Genomic DNA, 23,083 nt, shown 5'->3' with positions numbered 1-23,083 from the left:
AACATATTTTGGTAGAGCCAAATATATTCTTTCATTTTATCACATAAAATCCCTCTAAAATCAGGCACTTTGTCGTACAGCAGCTAGGCAAATGACTGGTGGCGCCTGCAGTTTTTCTGTTATGGCTAACCATGGGGCATCTGGTCTCCCTTCACCAGTGTTGCCGCGCCCCTGGCGTAGCAGTGCATCTGCAGCAGAGCAGCAGCTTACCATGCTGTCCTGCCAAATCAGCTTTGCTTTGTAATGTTTTAGTTTACACATTCAGTAGCCATGTTGTATTTTGAGGGAAATTATAAAACATCATTTCTGAATACAGATTTTCTGTATTTTCTTCTAATTAAAATGTGTTCTAAAAAGCTATTTTAAGCTATTTTTATATTTGAGGAACAGGGTTACTAATTTTTTAAAAAGGAAACTGGTTTTGATTTCTGTTTGTTTGTTTGAGGAGTATTTTTTGCTTTGTTTTGAGTGAGAGATGGTCTTACTTTGTAGCCCAGGTAGACCTACAACTCACTGTATAGCCTAGGCTGGCCTCAAATACCCAATTTTCTTGCTTCAACATCAGAGTATTGGGATTACAGATGTGTACTACCTCTTGGCTCTGTTTTGGGCTTTAATTTTTCTTTATGTAAATAAATGTGTGATAAAATACCTAGAAAGACTCTTAAAATAGTGGAAAAGTTGGCCTCTCTGCTGCTTCATACTTCTGAGATAAAACCTCTGTCTGTTTCCAGGGTGACAAGAGTGTAGTTTGTTTTAAAACTTTCTTTTTCTTTGGTTTTATTGAATTCTAAATCATAATGCCAGTTGGTAACTTAAAATGCTGTTTTAAATATACTTGTAGAAACACTGAGATGGTCTCCTAAAGCCTTTAGAGTAGTAAAGCTCTTTGGCTTGGAGAACATTCTAGTCAATACCTGTACATTTGGGGTGATAACCATCAGCAGTGCCTTCACTCGTAGAGTTACTGCTGAAAGTACCACCTCGGTACTATAACGTCACAGAGCTGTATTACAAATACAGAGTATTTGGTTAATAATTGTCATTTTTCACTTAGATTTTCATGTTCATTAAATCATCAGAATGAATGTTCAAGCACGTATAACCGACCCATCCCCACCCCTCTGGATCAAATAAATACCTGCAAAATACCAGAAATATCTATTGGTTCTGTAGTTTTGAGACTGGGTAGAAATGAAATTGACAGTAAAACACGTTGAGAAAAGTTAAGACTTAAATCTGCCAGCACTTTTGATGCAGTGAAATTAAAGGGTGGAAGATGACTATCTGTAAGGACAGATGCCTCTTGCTTTTTATAGAATGTTCATTGGATCTGCTTTACAGGGAAAAGAGCATCTTGACCCTTACTGGTTGCCAAAATCAAGAGCAGTAAAACCTCAGTTCTGGGAATTTCTGGCCAGGTCCTTGATTTGGAAAGAACAAAGAAGGGAAGGGGGGAAAGCTAGTAGTTTTAGAAGCCGTGCCTACCCTGTTACAACCTCCCTGCTTTCCCTTTGCCTTTTGGATGGTTGCTCAGTATTTGTCTTCCCCCACTCTTCCTTTCTGTTTAGAGAATTTTTCTAGAAATCAACCAGAACTGTGAATTCCTTTCAGCCTTACAATTGGAAACACCAAAGCTGGCATCAAATCTCTCTGATATAGCCTTGGTCTCCAAAGTTGTGCCCACAGAGCCAGGAAAGAGAATTTCACACTAACAGCATGCTCAAAACTCCAGAGGCAAGGATAGAGATTGATGAAGCTCAGTACAGATCTTCCCCAGTGCTTATGAGGCCAGGGCTTCTCAGACCCCCTCCTCCACAGCTTTTTCTTCATTTTCTATAATACAGTACTAGAGAAAAAGAGGATTAAGTGACAAAAACAGGAAGATAGTGTGCCATGACCTTGTATAAATTATAGGAATTAAGAGCTAGAAGAGGTCTCATTCACTCTCTATTTTTTACTCATTAGCTTCTTTTCTCACATTGAATAACTTTTAAGCACTCCTCAGGAATTTCCTGATCATTTTGTCGTCTTGCATGTACAAAGAAATGAATAATTTAAAAAATGTATTTTAAATCATAATACTAAGATTATACTGTGTAATGTCACCCTGAATATTTTTATTTAACAAATGGTCAGAGCTTTAAGTTTCTTTAAATCAGTTACTGACTAAATATATGATTGGTTGATAATTAAATTTAAATATGACATTAGAGGGTGTTTAGTTTGCAGGCAGAACTTACATTAAAGTTCTGTAGACAGTCAGTACATGATATACTTGAAAGAAATTATCTTTATGAAAGCTATCACCGTGCACAATAAATATATGCCTTAAAGTTTTTAATTAAAAAAAAATGTAATTATGTAGACCGAAATAACAGAAGTGAACTGAGGTAGTAATTACCTGTGGCCTGTGGTAGGAGGAATACTCATTTAGTCATTACTCATTAGAACTGCATCATGAAAATGTGACTTTTAAAATTCTTAAAATGCTTAAAAAAAAAAAAAAACCTGACTTCTTTTGCCCATTTTTTAGTCCAAGGGTGACCTTGTACTCACAATCTTGTCTCAGTATCTCACGTCCTAGGCATGTAGTTGTGTTGCCAGCACATCTGACCAAAGTTGAAACTTTGAAATGGTTATTTGAATATGGAATGTTTTAAAGTAGAAAATGAATTGGGCACCGTGATCCTCTGGGATGCCTTGACAAATCATCAGAGCTAGAAGATGCTTTCCATACATGAGATCTGTTCCAGGCTTTATGTTTTACATGTATCTTGTGTCTCCTTCATGCCCAGAGTTGAAGCTGCTTGCTCAAGCCCACACAGCTAGGTCAAGACAGGAGTCCTGAACTGAAGTGTTAAAGTGCAGTCATCTGTTGCCCCATTGCTGTGTGCTTCTAAGCACCCTGTTCATTTCATATGACCTGTCTTTTACCTGTGTCTGTTTTTAAGATGCATCTAATCACATGTCTCCATGGCTCATGATTGCCTCTTAACTGGACAGGTCGAATGGGAGCAGGAGAAAAAAAGAATGCCTGCAGTGTTCAGTATCGGCGACCCTTTGGCTGTGCAGTCCTTAGCATCGCAGACCTGCTAACAGGGGAGACGAAGGATGACCTCGTCCTGAAAGTATACATGTAAGAAATGTGCATGTGGTAGGGCTGCTATGAGCCCAGGGTACCTGAGGATTCTGCCTGGGCTACTTTGTATGGGCACAACAGCAGAAAAGGTGGGTTTGAATCATTTGTCAAAACCCTAGTAATCTGCAGACCTGCTACAAATGAGCCCACAAGCCACTACCTGTTACAGCAACTATGACACTGGGTATCAGTGAACACAGACAGTTTCATAGTTTCTCAATACAGGTAGATCATCTCCTATGTAAATACTTCCTAGAATTCATAAACCTAGCATGTCTTTACCTTTACACAATTAATTTGTTCTTAGAATATAAAAATACAATATTTTTAAATATAAGTAAATTAGAATTAGAAAAAGGAAGTTCAAATCATTACCCCTTTACTGGGTATATTAAATTGTTGGAACTGCTACAACAACATATCATAAACAACTTGGCTTATACAGCAGAATTATTGTCTTCCAGTTCTGGAGGACCAAAATCTGAGGTGGTGTGGCAGGACTGGTTCCTTTGGGAGACTGTGAGAAGATCTGTTCCACTCCTCTCTCCTATTATCTGGGGGTTTGCCGGCCACCTTCGGCATTCCATGCTCAGCCTTCACCTCTACCTGGCACTGTCCCTGTGTGCATAACAGTCTTGTGCTAAAATTCTCTTTTTATAAGGACATATTCATTCTGGATTAACCTCACTATAACGTGGTTACCTCTATGAAGACCCTCTTTCCACATTTTGAGATGCTGGGGGTTAGGATTTCAATGTTATTTTGGGTGGGGGTAACACAGTTCAACCTATAATACTTCCAACAAAATCAGTTGATCTAGTCTAAATTCTGAGGTAAATGATTGTTAAAATGCATGTTGGTTTGCATTAGCCCACTCTGACCACTACCTCCCCACAGATTTGATAGATAAGAGCTGATGGACAGTAATGTCATCCAAGTGGACCTACTGGGACATCCGTACCTGGGTTTGAAGATTACAGTGGGTCAGCTCCATGAGCAAACTTACTTTTTTGTTTCATTCTACAGTGCATTTTTTGTTTACAAGTAGTTTTGTTCAGATGTGGTGGTATGCTATCTGGCCCGCTGCTGTAGGACATAGTCTTCAAATTGCTTTGTGACCACTGCTGCAGGAGTTCATGGATTTATCTACTCTCTGCCCAGTGAACCCCTGCAACACATTCAGTAATTAGTTGACAAGCAGATTCCATTATCTGTAGCCTCTAGTTTATGACTGGAAATTTTTTTTTATCCTTTTTAAGAGGGATAAAACCTATGACCTTCATTTTAAACTTGAAAACTTCATGAAATAGCACTTCTTAGTCTTTTATCAAATTGTAGCCCTCACCATTGATGGTTAGGATTAAATCCATTGTGATATTCTCTCCAAATGCTGCTGATAGTCATAAAACATAACTTGTTTGAGACAGTGGTGATTGATAATAGCCATCCCTGCCTTGTGCTGTGTACTGTGTACGAGGGACTCTGTTTACTGTTAAGCACAGTGTCATCCTCACAGGAAACCCATGAAGCAGATGCTGTTGGGTCAGTTTCACACAGAAGGAAACTGAGCAGTAAATCATTTGCTCCAAATCACCTGGTTAATAGCAAAGGGAATCAGAATACATCTGACTCTGGAACCTCAGCTCTTGATTCATCTGCTCCTGATTTTATGGAAGTGATTTCATACCACTGTCAAGTAAATGTATTCATGATGGAACCCAGCATTACTGAAGAAAGCCAAATTCTTCATGAACACAGCCTCATTGCTTCTTAACACATTCTTTCCAGGTGTGGTGGCGAGTATTGTATTTATCTTGCCACTAGGAGGATGTAGGCACTGACAGTGACAGTTGTCACCCTCCATTATGTAGCCAGCTATAATGTACCATTTTAATCCCCACTCTGCCTATGGGAGATGCTTGTTCTCTGCAAAAATAAATTGTGCTACTCTTTAAAGTTTTTTATTGTCTGTTTTGTTTTTTTTTTTCTTAAGCATTAAATTAGGTTTTGGTTATTCTCCCAATGCCAACTCAGCAAATTGTGAAACCATTTCAAGAGAATACTAACCAGTCAAAGCTATCACTGACCGCAGGAAGCAACCAAATTCAGTCAAGCACTTTAGCAAAATGCCTATTAGAAACCATTTAGAAGAAATTTCTGTTTGTTTAGGTGACTGAATTTCCACCCCCATCTGGAACTCAAAATATAATAACCAATACCTTTTATGAGCCTGGAAGATATTTCAGTCGTCTGCTTTAGGAGCTTTGATTTTACCTGGAAGTTCTTAGGTTAAAACATAGATTCTAGAGTCTAATAGGAAGCAAACATCTTCCTTTCTTCCCTACTGGGCAGAAATAAGAAAACTCAAGGCAAAATGTATTAAATGGCAATTTCATCTCACAGCTAGACAGGTAAAATGTTTTTTTCCATCTTAATTTTGTAGCCCTCGAAGGTTCAAGGATCAGTTTAGTATCCTGCTGTTAACTTTACTGAAAATAACTTCTATCATATTCATCCTGTAAACCCACTATGATATATAAAGATATATGCTAATAATTATGAATTATATGACTCAGTCATGTATACTAGGAAGAGTAATTAATGCTGTAGAACCTTTTAATTGGTAGGCTATAGAATCTTGATATTCAAGGCCCTTGTGAAAGGAGCATTTGCAGCTAATAAGAGATAATAGTAAATTTACAGACAGTTCTAGGTTGGGAAGTTCTCTGCAGTTTCATTAGGGCAGTTGTAGCAGTAAAGATGAACAACAAACAAGTATCTATTAGCCATTAGGAGTTACCAGTCAGTGAGACATCCAACCACCGTCCATCCATCCATCCATCCATCCATCCATCCATCCATCCATGCAACTAGTGGTTTTAAGTCTCTTCTATGTGCAGATATAGAAGATATCAGATATCAATCAGTAATTGATCCAGTCCTAACAAACCCTGATAGTCTAGTAGGCGATTCATACCATGTAAACAAAGGTAACCTGAGTTAGTGAATGACAAGAAGGAAAAGCCAGGGCTGGATGTGACTCAGTAGCAGAGCAGTTTCCTAGCATGTGTGAGGCCCTCGCTTCAATCCCCAGTACTACCAGAAAAAGCAAAAAAGAAAAGAGGTACAGATGACTTTGAAAGTGAAAAGATGGAATGATGCCATTTCTCAAAGGCGTGAGCTATCTGAAAATATTTTACATTGCCCTTTGGTAAATTCTGCTAGCCTTTTGCCTGTGTTAGCATCAATTTCATTTTGCTTAATATGTTGCATTTTTACTTTAGTCAGACCTGGTCATGTTACAGAAGGCAGAAATTCTCTAATGAGAGCCAATATTTATGGAGCATTTGCCGTGTATCATGCGATATACTTAAGCCCATGCTTATTTAATGTCCTAGTATATTAGTTACCCCTGTTTCACAGATGAAGAAATAATAAAGAGAAAGTGAATAACTTGCCCAAAGTACGTAACTCATTTAATAAAGAAAATTTGAATCTAAGATATAGAAGTCATAGTCTGCAATGCAATAGCACTCAATGTGTTGTTCATTGAGATATATGTTTTCTGTTTGGAAGCACTTGTAACCTTTGAGTTGTTTGTCTCAACAGCCTCTGCCATGAGGTAAATGCATAGGCATTGCCAAGTTTGAGCAGTCCTGCTCATGGTGGGACAGCCATGCTAAACCTCATGGCCAGTCATTGGGGGTTCTAAGGAGGAAAGCACATTCTAGCCGTTTGGGCCAAGAAAGCAGGCATGCTATCAACGTTGTTGCTTGCTGTCATGCATTAAAGCTTAACTGAGTGATCATGTTTTCATAGGTGTAATACAGAGAGTGAGTGGTACCAAATCCACGAGAACATCATCAAAAAGCTGAATGCACGCTATAATTTGACTGGCTCCAATGCAGGTGGGTGTATGCAGCTGGCTGGCTTTCCCTACACTTTATTTGAGACCCTTTGTCTGTGTGAGATGGAAATGGTCAGCTCTTTGTTTTTTCTCTCTTTGCTGTCTTTGAAAATACTCAGTAAACGGTCTGCAGCATCTCCTTAGCGTGTGAATGACTTGGAGCTGTAACTATAAAGTGCATTCCACTCTGGTTTGAAGCAAACAGGGGATCTGAATTTGTTCCACAGCACCAAGTTTTGAGACCTTCAAGTTCTTACCATAAGCCAAAAATATGGCAAATATAGTTATGATTAGTAAGTTGATTATGTAAGTTGATTAGTATATAAGTTGATTAGTAAGTTGACTTATGATTAGTAAGTTGAAATGATTGATAAGTGGAAATCTGAGAGTAAGGGGCAATAAAAACATGTTTCACTGTCTATAGCTATTGGTGAACAAGGACATTATTTCACTAGGTAACAAATACATAGGCTTACATATTGAGGTATGTGCAGAGGAGAATGATGCTGACTACAGTGCCAGGTAGAGAAAAGCTTTCTAAACATGCAATAATTACATACCACTAAGAATTATATACGCTATGGTGATAGTCATATTAGAATAGTACCATAGAGAAATCTTATAGGTGACACAGCATATGTTTAAGTAATAGCAAAAACATGGTGAACCAATACTGAAGCAAAATACTCTGTAGATACCTGCTTTGGTTGGTATAAAGAGACTTCAAAGTAAGTAAGCTGTTACTTACATGGTTTTGAAGAGTGATTTTTAAAGCAGCTTTAATGCAGATGTTTATGTTACAGCCCAGCTTGCCTGGCTATTAGAACCAGATTTAAATTGAGATCACCTTTTGGGGGGACTACAAAATAACCCACAGATAGAAAGTGGCTGAAGACAGAAGCTTTGTGGTTGTGTTCAGTGGGAGCTAAGCATATCCATGGCTCACATAGGCCAGGCTTTCAGGCTGATGGGGAGATCAGTTTCCTCCTGCCCTCATAAGACTTGGGAAGGTAACATGGATTTTATTTGATACAGATGGTCATTTGCTTTGGAGATTCCCTATATCTAACACTACAGACATAAGATATTTGGAACACTCGCTATTTAAGGCAGATTCTCTAGACAACTGTGAAGGGATATTGAGAGTGGACATATGAAGTAATACATGTATTTTAGGAACTTCTCTGTATGCTGAGCATGGTGCATACATCTGCAATCAGCACAGCAAAGACCACTGCTAGTTCAAGGCCAGGCTGGGATAAAGAGTGAGACCATGTCTCAACAAAATAAAATATTTTTAAAAAGAAAGGAAGGAAAGGAAAGAAGTAAGAAAGAATAGAAAAGAGAAAGGAAAAGATAGGGAAAAAAGAAAGAAGAAAAGGGATCCTCAGTAATGTGGTACAGCTACTGCTAGTTTTTAAAAACTTGCTGTGGTGTATCCTGATTCCATTTCCATTATCTGATCATAAATTTACTCTAGACATATACTGTCCAGTTCAAGAGGCACTGGCCATGGATGACTGTTGAGTTCTAGAGATGAGCCTTGTATAGTGCAAAGGTAGACATGTCGTGTAATTGCTAAGTACATACCAGATTTTGATGGCTTGAGATGATAAAACGAATATAAAATATTCCATTAACACTTTCTGTTAATTACTTGATAAGATAAAAACATTTTGTATATATGGGACCAAATAAAACACATTATTAAAGTCAGTTTTGCTTTTTAATGTGGAAACTGGAAGGTCTCATTTCATTCGTCATTCACGTCGTATTTCTTTAGGGCAGAGCTGATAGAGTTGATAGGATAGCATTTTCTTACCTCCCTAACAGCTCCTTTTCCCTTGCCCCTTCCCTTCTCACTACTAACTGTGGGTGGAGGCAGCTGGGCCATGTGTAGCTTGGTCATTGTCCCTCGGCATCCTATTACTTCTAATTTGCTTGCATTTGTCCTCACTGTGAATAAATGGTGTGACACCAGCCCTGAGCATCTGTCTTCTCCATTTGTTTCTTGGTCCCCTATTGTCAGATGTTGGCTCAGTAGCCAGAAGTGTAAGGCTACTATGATGTATCTTTCAACTCCTTGAAGCTCCTCTCCTCCTTTTAAATACACCTCATGAAGAACAAAACTGTCTGTTGCTGGATTGTTTGAATATTTTGGTGGCCTGACACAATGGTGATGATCCCTGAGGTGATACCAGTTGCTGGTTGGATCATAGTCTTGATAGTGATGATGATAGACTTTGGTTTATAACTTCAGAAATATTTCTGTGTGTGTGTTCTCATTTGTTTTCTTTATTCTTTTTCTGTTTTACTGATGATTGAACCTAGGGTCTTCTGCATGCTAGGTGAGTGTTCTACCACTGAGCTATAGCTCCAGCCCTCTTTTTGCTCTTTTGTATTTGAAACAGTCTTACTAAGCTTCCTAGACTGACTTGGAACTCACTCTGCATCCCAGGTTGATTTTGAACTTGCAATCCTTCTGTCTCAACCTCCCAAATAGTTGGGATTCCTGTGCCACCAGGATCAGGTCCCAGATCGCTATGTGACTGATCCTGTGTCCTTTAAAGCCTCTGTGATCTGTGAGCTGTCAGGGTTCAGGTAAACCAGACCACAGATTCCTTCCTGCTTATAGACAGGAATCTTCTCTTAGCACAGTGTGAGACTTCGCAGTTTTGCCTCTGCAAGCAAGATAGGTTTGAACCCTAGGAATAATAGGACTATCATCCTCCAAGGGTCCCTGGAAGGATCAAAAGAGAAAATTATGCAAAGCACTTACTGTGGGAGTTAATGATGCTAGCTAGCTTTTATTATCGATTGTCAGGTGAAGCAGCTCTCTGTTATACTCTCCACTTTTCTCGTTACCTGGCTTCATTGTTTAAAAACAAGGATCCTCATTTAATCTCCCTGAGAAGGCTTTTAGAATAATATAGTTGTCTTATTGATAGGTTGGGTTGAAACAACCTAACCTTTGCTACACTTTGTTCTACCTTCTCTCTGCAGATTTGTTAGCAAACATCTCTTTCTGGTTTCTTTTAACTCAATTGCTTGTTGTCCTTGTGAGTACATATTTCAATTCCAGGAAGGAAGGGCAGCACTCTTAATTCCTGGTTCTGTGTTCCTTCCATATGTTCTATGTTCTTTGTCAATGTTCTTGACTAACTGATCATTTCATCTTCCTGTAACCCTAAGTGAGACTCTACCAGAAAATGAGACAAAAATCACCATAGCCCCTGAGCCTTACCTTTTCTGTTAATAGCCGTCATACTGTAAACAATGCATGTACTGCTACCTTTGGGGAAAATGAAAGACACCATTGTAATGTACACCTTGTATAAAGGCATTCTCCCTGTGGTAAGGTCCTTCTGTGATGCCTGAGTTCCTTGGCAACTTAGTGTATACTGTTTTAATTGCTACAAAGCCTTACCTGCTTTCCTGTCCTTAGAACACCCACCCTGTCCTTGCTTCTGCTCTAAGCCTGAGTCCCAGCCAGGTCTATACATCTAGCATCTTATGACTTTGATTCCCCTGATTTCTACCTGATTCCTTCTAGCTCTTTCAAGCCAGGATATATCTACCTCTAAGCTCCTGAGTGAAAGCTCAGAACAAAATTTTTAAAGCAGAGACTTATACAAACTGTTCCCACTAGAAGAATATCTTCAGTCTTGGTGGGTCATCATTCCTGTCACCTTAGTGTATTCTTCTCCTTGAGGAGAGGGAATTACAAGTCCAAGTAGGCATTCATGGTTCATTATTGAATGGGAGGGACTCTAATGACTTACCTAGAAATAGTAAAGAAAGCAAGAGTACCAGAAATTGAAGTCGAAAACTCAAATGTTTTGTGTTCAGCTATCATAATGGTTAGATATATTGGCCTCCACTTTTTTCTCCTAGGACCACAGAATTGTTGATTAAATGGAAGCAGTGCAGCCGAACATTTTCAAGAGAAATTGAATTCATTCCAAAAAGTGCTGTTTTTCATGTTTTTCCTTCCTATTCCTTGGTCATTGGTGCTAAGAAAAGAAAAAAAGAATAACTTTCAAATTACTTTTGAATCAAATTCTGCCAGCTAATTTCTAGGTCTTCCTGCTTTGCTGACCTTCCTCACTCATGGAGTCATAATTTTGTCTGTGTAATAGGTAAAGGGATTCATCTAGTTAGCTGTGAATTTCCCTCTAACCTAAGGCTGGTGTTGTGAAGGAACATTAACCATTATCTCTTTTGGAAAAAGAATAACTTTCAAATTACTTTTGAATCAAATTCTGCCAGCTAATTTCTAGGTCTTCCTGCTTTGCTGACCTTCCTCACTCATGGAGTCATAATTTTGTCTGTGTAATAGGTAAAGGGATTCATCTAGTTAGCTGTGAATTTCCCTCTAACCTAAGGCTGGTGTTGTGAAGGAACATTAACCATTATCTCTTTTGGGCTTAGAAATTTGGGAAAAAATAGCAAGTGATCTATTTAATTTTTAAAGGTTAAAAAATTGAATCACTATAACTAATTAGGTTAAAAAAATTGAAATTTTAAAAGTTGCACTACATGAGTAGTTTTAAATGTATTAATAGATGGGCCATTGAAAACATTTGAACTTCTAAAAATATTCATTAAAATGAACTTGGTTTGGGTTTAATAAACAAATGGTTACTATAATTGTCACCTTTGGTAGATAACCATTGAATTCTAGGAATGTGGAATTAGACTAAGCGAAATTTGGTTGTAAAGTCACTGACTGACCGAGCCAGGAAGATAACTCAGCTGGTGAAGGAGCTTGCTGCCAAGCCTGACTACCTGAGTTCAATCCCTAGAATCCACACGATGGAACAAGAGAACACAAGCCTGCAAGTTTTCCTGTGGCTTCCACTTATGCACCATGCACACACACACCCCAACAGATACACACAATACACTTCCATGCACACATGTGTTAAATAAATAAATAAATAAATAAATAAATAAATAAATAATAAATAACAAATAAATAAATATAAAAGTCACTGATGGTGTTTAAACATATATTAAGAGGAATTTCAAAGTGTTTTCATACCATCTGTGTATTTATGAAATGTTCTTCTAGTTTATACACATAGCTTACAACCAGAAGGAATTTTCTTTGCTAACCAGATAAATTTCTAGAAGCTTTTTTTTTTTTTGCCTTAGTAAGATGAGTGTACATGGTTGTATTCTTGCCAACTGTACTTTTTAAGCCCCACAGAGATTAAAGGAATTACCTAGATAAGGAGCCTACCGCATATAGGGAGAGCAGCTTAGCTCTATGCAGGCAGTAATATTCTTTCTTTGGCTATTGCAGAGACTTATATTGTTAGATTCAGTTTTTGTGGTTGAGAGTTCTATCCACACATATCAGTATAGTCATTCAACTTAATAGGATGCAAGTGGTATAACCCCTGAGGGTTTTATGGATACCCCTGGTGATTGAGCATCGCATTAGATATTGCTTTCTCACAGCATTGAGATAAAAGTAGTGCTTATTGGCACCACCCGTTGGCTAGAATATACAGCACATTACTGCTTATTTTTGGAATTTCCCAATTATTAAAGCATGTTCTCTCTTTAATTTTTTTGAAGTTTATCTCATAATCAGCTAATTCTATTTATTAACTTGAAAGACTCACACACAAAAATTACTCATTTCCCACAGATTAACATTTCACCACAATTGTTTTATCTTTGTTCAAATGCATGAGTGTGTGCACTCACACGGGCACAGTCACTTCACTTAGTATTACTGAGTTGGTGTGATTCTTAAGGACTGCATCAGTGCTCCTGATTTGTGTGCATGTTTGTACACATGGACATCTATGCACCTATCATACATATACATGTGTACACTCTGTATCATATGTACATGTATGCATTTCCTTTATTGGACTGCTGACCCAATATTTCTCTAACCTTCCCACCATATCCAGTGTACAGTTGTCAAAATCAGGAACTCAACATTGCTACAATATTTCTGACATGTGGACCTTATTAAATTTTTGACAATGTTCTCAATGTCCTCTGTAATAAAAGAAAACCCAGGCTGTATCACATGTGGTTGTTATGTCTTTTCAGTTTCCTTTTTCCTAAACTCTTCTCCAGATAGTAAAGAAAAAAATATAAAGTTCAAAATATAATACTAAATTATACTCTAAGATATTTTAACATACCTGCAGTATTTAAAACAAAAAAAATAACCTCAAATTATAAGCTAATGGAAGTGGTGATTAGAGTTTAATGTTATTTTTATATTAGTTATATTTTTCTAAGTTTTATGTGATCACTAAGAATGGAAGATCTGCTGTATATGAAATATACAAATATTTCAGTAAGTTAAACAGTCATATATAAAAGAGGAAATATCTTGGTGCTTGGTGTTAATGAAAAAATAAAAATAGGCAATAATATTTACTGTAAAAAGGAACAAATACACAAAACTCTTTGACCTTGACATAAACCTGTGTATGCCACAAAAATGTTGATATCCTAAATCAGAATATGACCAAAACTTTTAAATGGAAAATTCCATTTAGTCAAAAAGAAAATGTCTTCTGATGGTCCCATCCTCTGATGAGCATGTTCTTCTTTACAGCTCTTATCTCTCACTAGTAAATTTCTTTTCTGGATACAACTCAATGAAAGTGAATCTTATTATTTAACTATTTATTTTCCTTCATTCGATAGTCATTGATTTATCTATTGCTCTCATCTTATTTTCTCTGATTTTTAACCATTGGCTAACCTTGTCCTCAGAGAAAACATGAAGGCATTCCCACAACTCAAAAACTTAAAATTAGGGGACCTGTGAACCAGCAGTTACAATCACCAGATACTTTGTTCATTCTTATTCTTTCTCATATTAGAAGGTTGGCATCTCAACTCCTTCCCAGATTGTATGAAGATGATTTTCAGAGGGTTACTTTATCATTAAACCCCTTTGAGTCATATAATGTTTAAATCTTGGTTGTCAGTGTGACTGGATTTGTAATCAACTAAAAGGCAAACTTCTAGTGCCAGGCCTGGTGGGGCATGCCTTTATTCCTAGTGCTCCAGAGGCAGAGGCAGGTGGATCTCTGTAAGATTGAGGCCAACCTGGTCTACATAGCAAATGCCAGGCCAGCTGGAGCTATGGGGAGATCCTCTCTCAAAAAGACCAAAAAAAACAAAACAAACAAAAAAAGCAAGTTTCTGAGAAATCCTATGAGGAATTTTCTTAGATGAAAGATTAATGGAAGAAGGAATCCGCTTTTGCTGCCTTGCCATCACTCTTGCTGGTTTCTTCATTGACTCTGTTGGTGCTTCTGCATTCCTTCACTGATAGCAGAACCCAGCATCTTTGAGCTACCAAAGTGGGCTTTAGATCAGTAGGTCTCCAGGAATCCTCTAGTTCTTTGTGTCAGATTTTAACTGCTGAGCACCTAGCCTTGTGAACTGAGCAGCTAATGGTCCTTGGTCAGCCATTGTTGAACTTCCCAGACCATATTGTGTAAGCAATATAATAAATCTCCTTTTAATATATATTTATTCTATCAGTTCTGTTGCTCTAAAGAACCCTTACTAACATACATTGTGGTATGGAGTGGGACCATTGCTGTGACAAACCTGACCATGTGACTTTTAAGCCTTTGGAATTTGGGGTGAGGAATACTGGAAAAGTTTGAAACTTCAGGCTAGAAAACCTGTTGGATGCTGTGAAGGCTCATGGCAGAACGCAATCATACTGGTGCCTAATATCAGTCCTCTGGTCTCCAGAACCGTGAGAAATAAATTTCTATTATTTTAAACTCCCGGTCTATGGTACTATGGTATAGCATCCCAAACTAAATACTTTTCATAGCACCTTGCTTAGAAAGCAGTGGTGTCATTCTACGAAAGTCAACCATTATACATGCTACCAGTCGCTCAGAGATTTGGCCTAGAGGAAGAGGTGGTCCATAAATTGATAAAACTGAGAAACTGTCTTAAATGGAGCTGACCTATTTTAAATAGTACATGGAAATTCAATCTGAAGGGCACTCTTGAAAACTGGCGATTTTGGAGAAGAGAATGAAGAAAAATGAATGTAAGTTCAGAAATACTATCAGGCATACAAACACACACAAAACGGGAATCCTAAAAGAAGAGATAGGAGCAGGAAAAAAAAATATTTGAAGAAACTACAGATGAAAAACTTCCCAGATTTGATGAAGAGCATTAAATCTACACATCCAAGAACTTTGAAAAACAGAGTAATCAACACTTTCAAGCATCTAAGTAAAAATGCTGAAAGACAAAACAAAATCTTCAAAGCAGTACAGAGAAAACTCATCACAAGTCAGGGAAGCCCTGTAAGATTGTCTCCTGACATAAAAACAGTGGACGTGAAAGGGCAGTGGGGTTACATATACAGGGCTCTGAAAGAAAAAAGCTATTAATTAAAAATCACATCCAGCAGAAGCATCTTTCAGATTTCAAGACACACTAAAGACATTCCTAGACAAACTTTTTTAAAACCTAAAGAAAAAAAAAAAAATCACTAACGGACCTAAGAAGTTCTTTTAGACTGAAAGGATGTAACCCCACAAAATACCCTAAATCCTCATGAAAAGCAGAGCTCCTCTAAAGGAATATATGTATCTATAGAAGATGGTATCAGGGAGTACTTTTTTCTCCTCTTACTAACCTCTATGTCTTAGTATTGAGCCTCTTCTGTATAGTTTCTCGAATCAGTCAGAAGTCTTCTACCAGTCCTCATTGTCCTTTATCCCCTCGACATCTAACAGAGCACCGGGGCGTAAGACTTGTTCTGTTCCAAGAACTGGGCTCACCAGACCAGTTTCCTTCCCCTTGCTAGTACTATTTTTTCCAGGTGCCGTCAACCTCAGATGGATCAGGTTCCCTTAGAACGTTCAGTGACTTCTTGTTGCCACCTGGTCTTTCCAGCTCATCTCTAGCTGTCCCTGACTGCTTGCTTCAGACACACTGGCTATCTTGTAGTTACTCCATCACTCCAAGCTCTTTCTTGCTGGGAGTTTTGTACATGGTGGTATCTCTCTCCATGGAGCGTTGTCTCTCCTTGCCAACTTTTACCTCAAAGCCTGAATGCTATCTTCTCACAACTGTGTTCTATAGCCAGTTATCCCCTTCTTTTTTAAACCTCAGTCTCTGGTTTATCTTCTGTGTAACAAATACAATTAAAAGGAAGAAAATTCCAGTAGGACACACAGAAATTATATGCAGGAAGTTAGGTAGGTGAGTATATTTTTTTTCTATAATGGGATCTTTGTACAACTTTAACTATTTATCATATGACTATTCTACTTAAAATGTTAGTGTTGTTGTTTAAAGTGCACAGCATGAGGGCACATGCCTTTAATACCAACATTCAGGAGGCAGAAGTAAGTGGATCCTCTATGAGATCCAGGCAAACCTGGTTTACAAAGTGAGTTCCAGGACAGCTGGGGCTACAGGAAGATCTTGTCTCAAAACAACATACACACACACACACACACACACACACACACTAGTTTAATAACTAGTGAGCACTTGGTAAGTATTTGTTTTGTGAATAATAAACAAAAATTAGAAGATGCATACCTTCAGCTCTGCGCTGTATAGCTCAGATTTGTTTCCTGGTGTCAAAACAAAGAAGACAGATGTTGAGAGTTTATCAGGTACTAAGGAGCTTTTATAATTTCCCTGACTTTGAGGACTGAAGTCCCAATGTGCTTCCTAAACCTCATTTAAGAAGGCCTCTTAATGCTTTTTCACATTTATCATTAACAATGTGAGGAACATCTCTATACATTGGAATATGTCCTTACTGCCTTAGAAATAGGATTGTTTAGGAAGAATATGAGGCTTTTTTTTAATTTGGCCATTTTATCAAAATTAAAAGGGGCTTAGATATTCATTTTGGCAGATAAATAAGCACAACCTAAAACAGAGAAAATCAGAAGTGCTTAGAAGATTTAGAGCCTTGAAGTTTCAGAATTGTAATACTAATTACTAAAAAGCGTGGGAGCTACTGGCTTTGTGTCTGTTTACTTCCACAGTCCTCTGTGTGCCCAAGGTAACCTGCTGAGATTGTTCTTGTCTTCTAAAACAATTTGTGATATTAAGATTAATCCCTCATTTTTTTTCACCTAGACTGTTAAAAATTATTCACAGACTATTCTGCCAGTTCTGCTGCTGTGCCCCTACCAGACCCTTGTTCTTAGGATTGTTTTGAAATGAATTTGAACTTTTTAGTAGCTTGGCTGACTTCAAATGAAGAATCTAATCCTGGGCTTTCTGTTTGATCATATTTATTTTGAGAAAAAGTAAAATGATGCAGTTTGGGGCCTTTTCTTAGCATATTTTTATTTTTAAGTGCTGAAAATGAAGAGGAGGAACCGTTAAGAGTTTAGTCATCAAACTTCATGAAACTTCTAGTTCAGGAAATAAAATGAATGAGAATTATTATAGATCTGCCAACAATGTTCTTCCTATTCCAATAATTCAGTTTGGGGATTCATTTGTAATTATTTCTGGTTTGTAATGTACCCTTTAACTCACTTGTAAAAAATTTTTTTTACATGATTAGCACATCTATTCTTGGCACAGATATTTTGGCATATTTATTTATAGAACATATATTTTAATATCCTATAATGTTCCTTCAAAATTTATGTCAAAACTCAGGAGAATCATGGGGGAGACAGTAGTACAGCCTGGTGTGGGGATCAAGGCTTTAAGGAGGCAGGTGGATAGCTGTGAATTCAAGGCCAGCCTGGTTGACATATCGACATATCAAGTTCCTGGCCAGCCAGCAACCCATAGTCCGACTCTGTCTCAAAATCAACAAAAGAACAAAAAAAAAAACCAGTTAACACAGTATTAAATCCTCCTTAATTGTCTTACATCCCTTAGGCCGTATTTTCATTGATATTATGATTTTATTTATATTTTTGTTTGGCATATTTATGAAATGTTTGGAAGAGTGGGCAGATTTTGAACAAAGCCTAGGTAAGGTTGATAGCCCTTAAATATGACATAATTAGAATATTTTTGGTTAATTGGTTAATTGATTTGTCCATTTTCAATTCCAGTTCAGCTGTGCATTGTAGTTACACTATTGCTGTTTCTTCATGGACCACTGTGTTATTGGAAAATTTAGATTTCAAGGATTTTAAAATAAATTGGTGTTCCAAAGCATGACATATTCAACTGTTATAAATAATCCTTCTACTACAAATGAAAATGTGAAGGACTAGGAGTGTAGGTCAGTGGTGGAGCACTTACCTAGTGTGGACAAGACCTTGGTTTCAATTTCCAATATGGCAGGGGAAGAGAGGGGGAAGACTTGTATGAAATAGAGAAATAAAGTTTGGAGAAATTTTGTTGCTACGGGTAAAGATGAAGCTGAAAACTAGAATAAAAATAGTATCAAGTAGCTGGTCTGATAAGAAGGGAGCCCTGGTGAAGGGCGGAGTGGACTTCAGCTTTGAACTGACCTTAGAATGTGGGATGAGGCCTGGAACTGGAAATGTGGTGCTTAAATGTGTGGCTTTCAAAGGTGACAGGCTGAATGATGCTTCCTTGATTCACTGAGACTCCACCTTTATACCCTTCCCACAAATTTACATGAATGGTTTACATAAAAATTCATTGTTACCAGATTCTATGTATAAAAATAGAACTAATCCCATCAGAGTAGTCTGAAAAAAGTAAATATTTCACCATTGTACACTGTCAGCTCCACACACATATGCATGGGATTCCTGTGCAGGAAACAGCACTCAGCAAAGATGGGTTTGATGAGATGACTATAGTGGTCAGTCCTGGATTGCAGGAAGCAGAGGCAGCCAAAGAACAGGGCATCATAGAATTGTAGGGTCAGATACAGTGTGGGAAATTCAGAACTTAAAATAGCAAGATTTTAAAATTAGTGCATAAAAGATGTTAATTGAGCATGTATTTGTCTGACTTTTCTCCACACACTGGCATATAACATTCAACAAAGCAAATAAAACTCTTTATCCTCCTGGTGCTAAAATTCTAATGGTCTCAGGAGCTAAAAAGAATGAAAATTCTTTTTTTAACTGTCAATGAAATAAAATTTAAAAAAAAAAGAAGATGGCTGCTTAGATACGAAATGAGCATAGTTGAAAAAAATGAATTGATATACTGAAATTAAAAGCTTAATTTAGTCAGAAGGCTACCCAAAGGGAAAATGAAATGGAAAAATCTGAATAGATATTTAAAAGATATAAAGAATTAAATAAAAAGACGAGTGTGTGTCTAATAAGAATTCCAGAAGGTGTTTCTAGAGTGCCAGGAAAGGCTGCAGGGTTTGGAAGGTTACAAATTTGCATAACTTTTACAGAAAATAAAAGTATTCACATGAAAGGAACAGAAATCATGAAAAAATGAATATAATTAAAGTCATAAAATTGTGAAACTTCAGAACACCAAAGTCAAAACTAAAACCTAGAAAGAAAATATTGATTACTCCCCCTCCCCCAAATAGTAGTTTGAGCAACAGTTATAAAGGTCAGAGTGTCATGGAATAATATCTTAATTTTTTATGGGAAAAAGGCCAACTTTGTATTTTATCATTGACAGGTTATCATTTATAAGTGAGAATTAAATTATTACAATTTCGAATGAAGTTTTAGAAAATTTACTATCCACTTTCACTGAAAGAAGGAGCTTCAAGAACCATCAGGAAAAAGGAATTGAATCTAGCAGGAAAGAGTATGCCTAGAGAATGGGAGTATGGCAGCAAACCTGTGTAAGCATCAGCTTTGCATAGCAGAATTAAAGATGTCCTCCTCCCAAGAACAGAATCTGCAAATGACAGAGATCTCCCCTGTCCCCAGCATAAGAGGCAAAACCACTGCTTTAAACAATCTGGGTCCTTGGGGAAGGGGGTTGTGGGGAATGCAGCACTCAGAGAAGGCTGAAACTGCTGTCCAACATCAGGAAGTCCACCATCCTTCACTCTGCTCCAGCATAAGCCACCACCAGAGACTTGTGGAACCATAGTTCACGGTAAGTGACCAAAGCTCCAGGATCATGTGAGGGGACCACTCCTCTCCCTCACTACCTTACTGGAGGGGATCACAGCTCCCATTCACAGGAAGGGACACCACAGCTCCAGCTCACAAGACAGAAGGGAACCACAACTCTCTAGAATGGACCTCCCACCTCCCCTGAGGCCTAGCTGTGGTCTTCATTCCACACATGGTCTTGGGCATCCAGGCCTTGATGTTGGACTTCTCCCATTCCTAGACACCAAGAGGCTTTCAATTTTTTTTTCTATTACTCTTCTACAGCCCCAGTATTCCTTCACCTATGCCCTAATTGAACTTCTAGAAATAAAAATCACAGTCTATGTCTTAGTTAACTTTCCATTGCTGTGAACAAAACCAACTAGGGGAAGAAAGGGTTTATTTGGCTTACAGAGCAGCCTATCATCAAGGGAAACCAAGGTAGGAACTCAGGCAGGAACCTGGAGCACAGACCATGACTGAGTGCTGCTTTCTGGGTTCCTTCTCTGGCCCATGCTTAGCCTGCTTTCTTAGTCAATACAAGACCACCTGCCCAGGGGTGGCACCACCCACAGTGGGCTGGGACCTCCCACATCACTCATGGATCAAGAAAATGCCCCATGGACATGGCCACAGGACAGTCCAATGGAGACAATTCCTCAATTGAGATTCCTTCTAACCAGATGTGTCAAGGTGACAACTAAAGCTATTCAGCACAGTCTGGGAAGTTTAAAGAGAGAGGAGAGAGAGAGAGAGAGAGAGAGAGAGAGAGAGAGAGAGAGAGAGAGAGAGAGAGAGAAACTATAGCTAAACCAATATAATGCTCAAGCTAAAAATATGTAATATTTTAGAATATAAATTTACAATTCTACATATCTACTATAATTTTTGAATATTATTAACTGACAAAACTGTATTACCAAGCTTTACCAATATAAAATTTGCCCTTGATTCTATAACATGTTTGCCATTCACTCCCTATCCAAATTCTCCTCCCTATACAAAGCATTTTCAATTTAATCATGTTATTTCTTAAAACAATGCTAACAAAATACTTTTTTTAAGAAATCAAGTGACTAGCAAGCCACCTAAAACTGCTATTTTGCTGTCATTTTATGTTTCCACAATTCTCTTATCTGAATTTATTTTACAATGCATGCAGTATATAATACATAACAGGCTATTTATTGGGATGACTGCTTAATTTAATATTTATTGACAAACTTCTTCCAGAAAACTTGATAGATTATATCTTTGTATAAATATAACTTCATAATTCAATTCTGTAAATATTTTTAAAATTTATAGGTTGTGATGGTTGATCCCAATTGCCAACTTTATGAGCCAGAATCTCCTAGGTGATGAGCCTCTGGGTATGCCTCTGGAGGACTGTCTTGATTAGCTTCATTGAAGTGGAAAGATCTTCCCACTGTGGGCAGCACCATTCCTAAGGTTCTGACCCTGGGCTGTATAAAAAAGAAAAAGTGATAAAGCTTGGGCAAAGACCAGTTGTTCTCAGATGAACCTTGCCTAGACATATATTTCTTGATCTGGTATGTATAATTTGTCAGTAGGTTATTGGACTAATATGGTTCCCTCTGGTTTTTAAAACTAGCTAGGCATTATTTATCTCTCGCATTGTCTAACCCCTCCGTCATGGTTTTCCCACTTAAGGTGCCCCCATTTACCCATTTCTCCCTTAATAATACCCTTCTCCTATGGTTCTACCTCTCTTGAACTCCCTCTTTCCCTTTATCCCCTAGGTTCCTTGTATACCCTTCCCTCCCCCTCCCTTAAACTAACCCAATTTTTATCACTATCTCCCATATTAATACCTGTTTCCTACTGTTCTTCTCTTTCAGATTCTTTCTTTTCCTTTACTTCCCTGTTTCCTTCCCATTATCCTAGTTCCTGTAGTTATGACTGGATACATACTCACTTATCAGGGTTTGGTTCCAAGATCCATATATGAGGGAGAACATATGTTGATTTTTTTTCTGAGTCTGTGTTACTTCACTTAGTATAACAGTATTAAGGGAGAAAGGGGGGAAATGGGGGCACTTTTATTGGGGAAACCATGATGGAGGCATTAGACAATGCGAGAGATAAATAATGCTTAGCTAGTTTTAAAAACCAGAGGGAACCATATTAGTCCAACAATGTACTGACAAATTATACATAGCAGATAAAGAAATACATGTCTAGGTAAGGTTTATCTGAGAACAATTGGTCTTTGCCCAAGATTTATCTACATGACACACAGTAAATAAAAGTACAGACTGGTGGAACTAACCTTCTTGGATGTTTAACTGACATTCTTTGAGGCCTATACTAATTTGGTCAGAGGGACATAAAAGACAGTTTTTGCTTCTTGCCCTTCTAGGTTGACTAGTTCCAGGGGACTATGAGAGTCTCTCAAAATGTCCTGTAACTGTGGTGAGTCACCTGTCCTCTTGATCAAGGAGGCCATTGGGACCCCACGAGATGGACCTGAACCAGTGTCCAGTCTATAAAGAGGAGGGTCAACACAGGAAATATTTCCTCCATGGTTCCAAGTGAAGCCAGCCACAGTCAAGAATGACCTTTGACTTATCTTCACATAGATAGAACTGGTAAAAGAAAGGAGCCAGGGGCTCCTCCCAAGCCCATGTGACCCCTGAGGAACAGATCCTCAAACAGCCTTAAGAGTAAAAATAAATTGGTTTATCTGGGACAATTGTACGGCCTTAAACACCCAAAAGGAAAATATAACCAAAGATTAAAGGGGCCATTATAATTTTTAAAGAGTCCATATGTATAGCTAAAGACTACATAAGAAGAAACAATGCCAGATAGGAGATACCTTCTTTTGAGTTGTTGGCCAGGATGGCCCAAAAGACTCCCAGACAGTAACCTAGCACAGAATTGGGAAAATGAACAGCAGACCCCAGTCTTATCTAAAGAAATATTGGAAACAGCTTGCTGCTCAATGAGGAACGGCTGATCTTCCTAAATCAAGGATAGGGTGACAAGCACTGGGGA

General features: G+C 38.0%; 1 protein-coding gene across 4 annotated transcripts in view; it reads left to right on the top strand.

Annotated features, from left to right (window-relative positions):
* Positions 1-23,083, top strand: part of Dock4 (dedicator of cytokinesis 4) — a 492,219-nt gene that overhangs the window by 268,504 nt on the left and 200,632 nt on the right. For all 4 annotated transcript variants that reach the window (XM_029561952.1, XM_017797318.2, XM_008829790.3 and 1 more), the window contains exons 11-12: positions 3,007-3,139; positions 6,962-7,050. In XM_029561952.1, the coding sequence (XP_029417812.1) occupies positions 3,007-3,139; positions 6,962-7,050 (222 nt within the window). The remainder of the gene's footprint in view (positions 1-3,006; positions 3,140-6,961; positions 7,051-23,083) is intronic.

The sequence above is a fragment of the Nannospalax galili genome, unplaced genomic scaffold (assembly GCF_000622305.1).
Source record: "Nannospalax galili isolate Female #2095 unplaced genomic scaffold, S.galili_v1.0 scaffold674, whole genome shotgun sequence".
NCBI classification, from domain to species: Eukaryota; Metazoa; Chordata; class Mammalia; order Rodentia; family Spalacidae; genus Nannospalax; species Nannospalax galili.
Note: the sequence above shows the minus strand (reverse complement) of the source record. Positions and strands in the feature narration are given on the sequence as shown.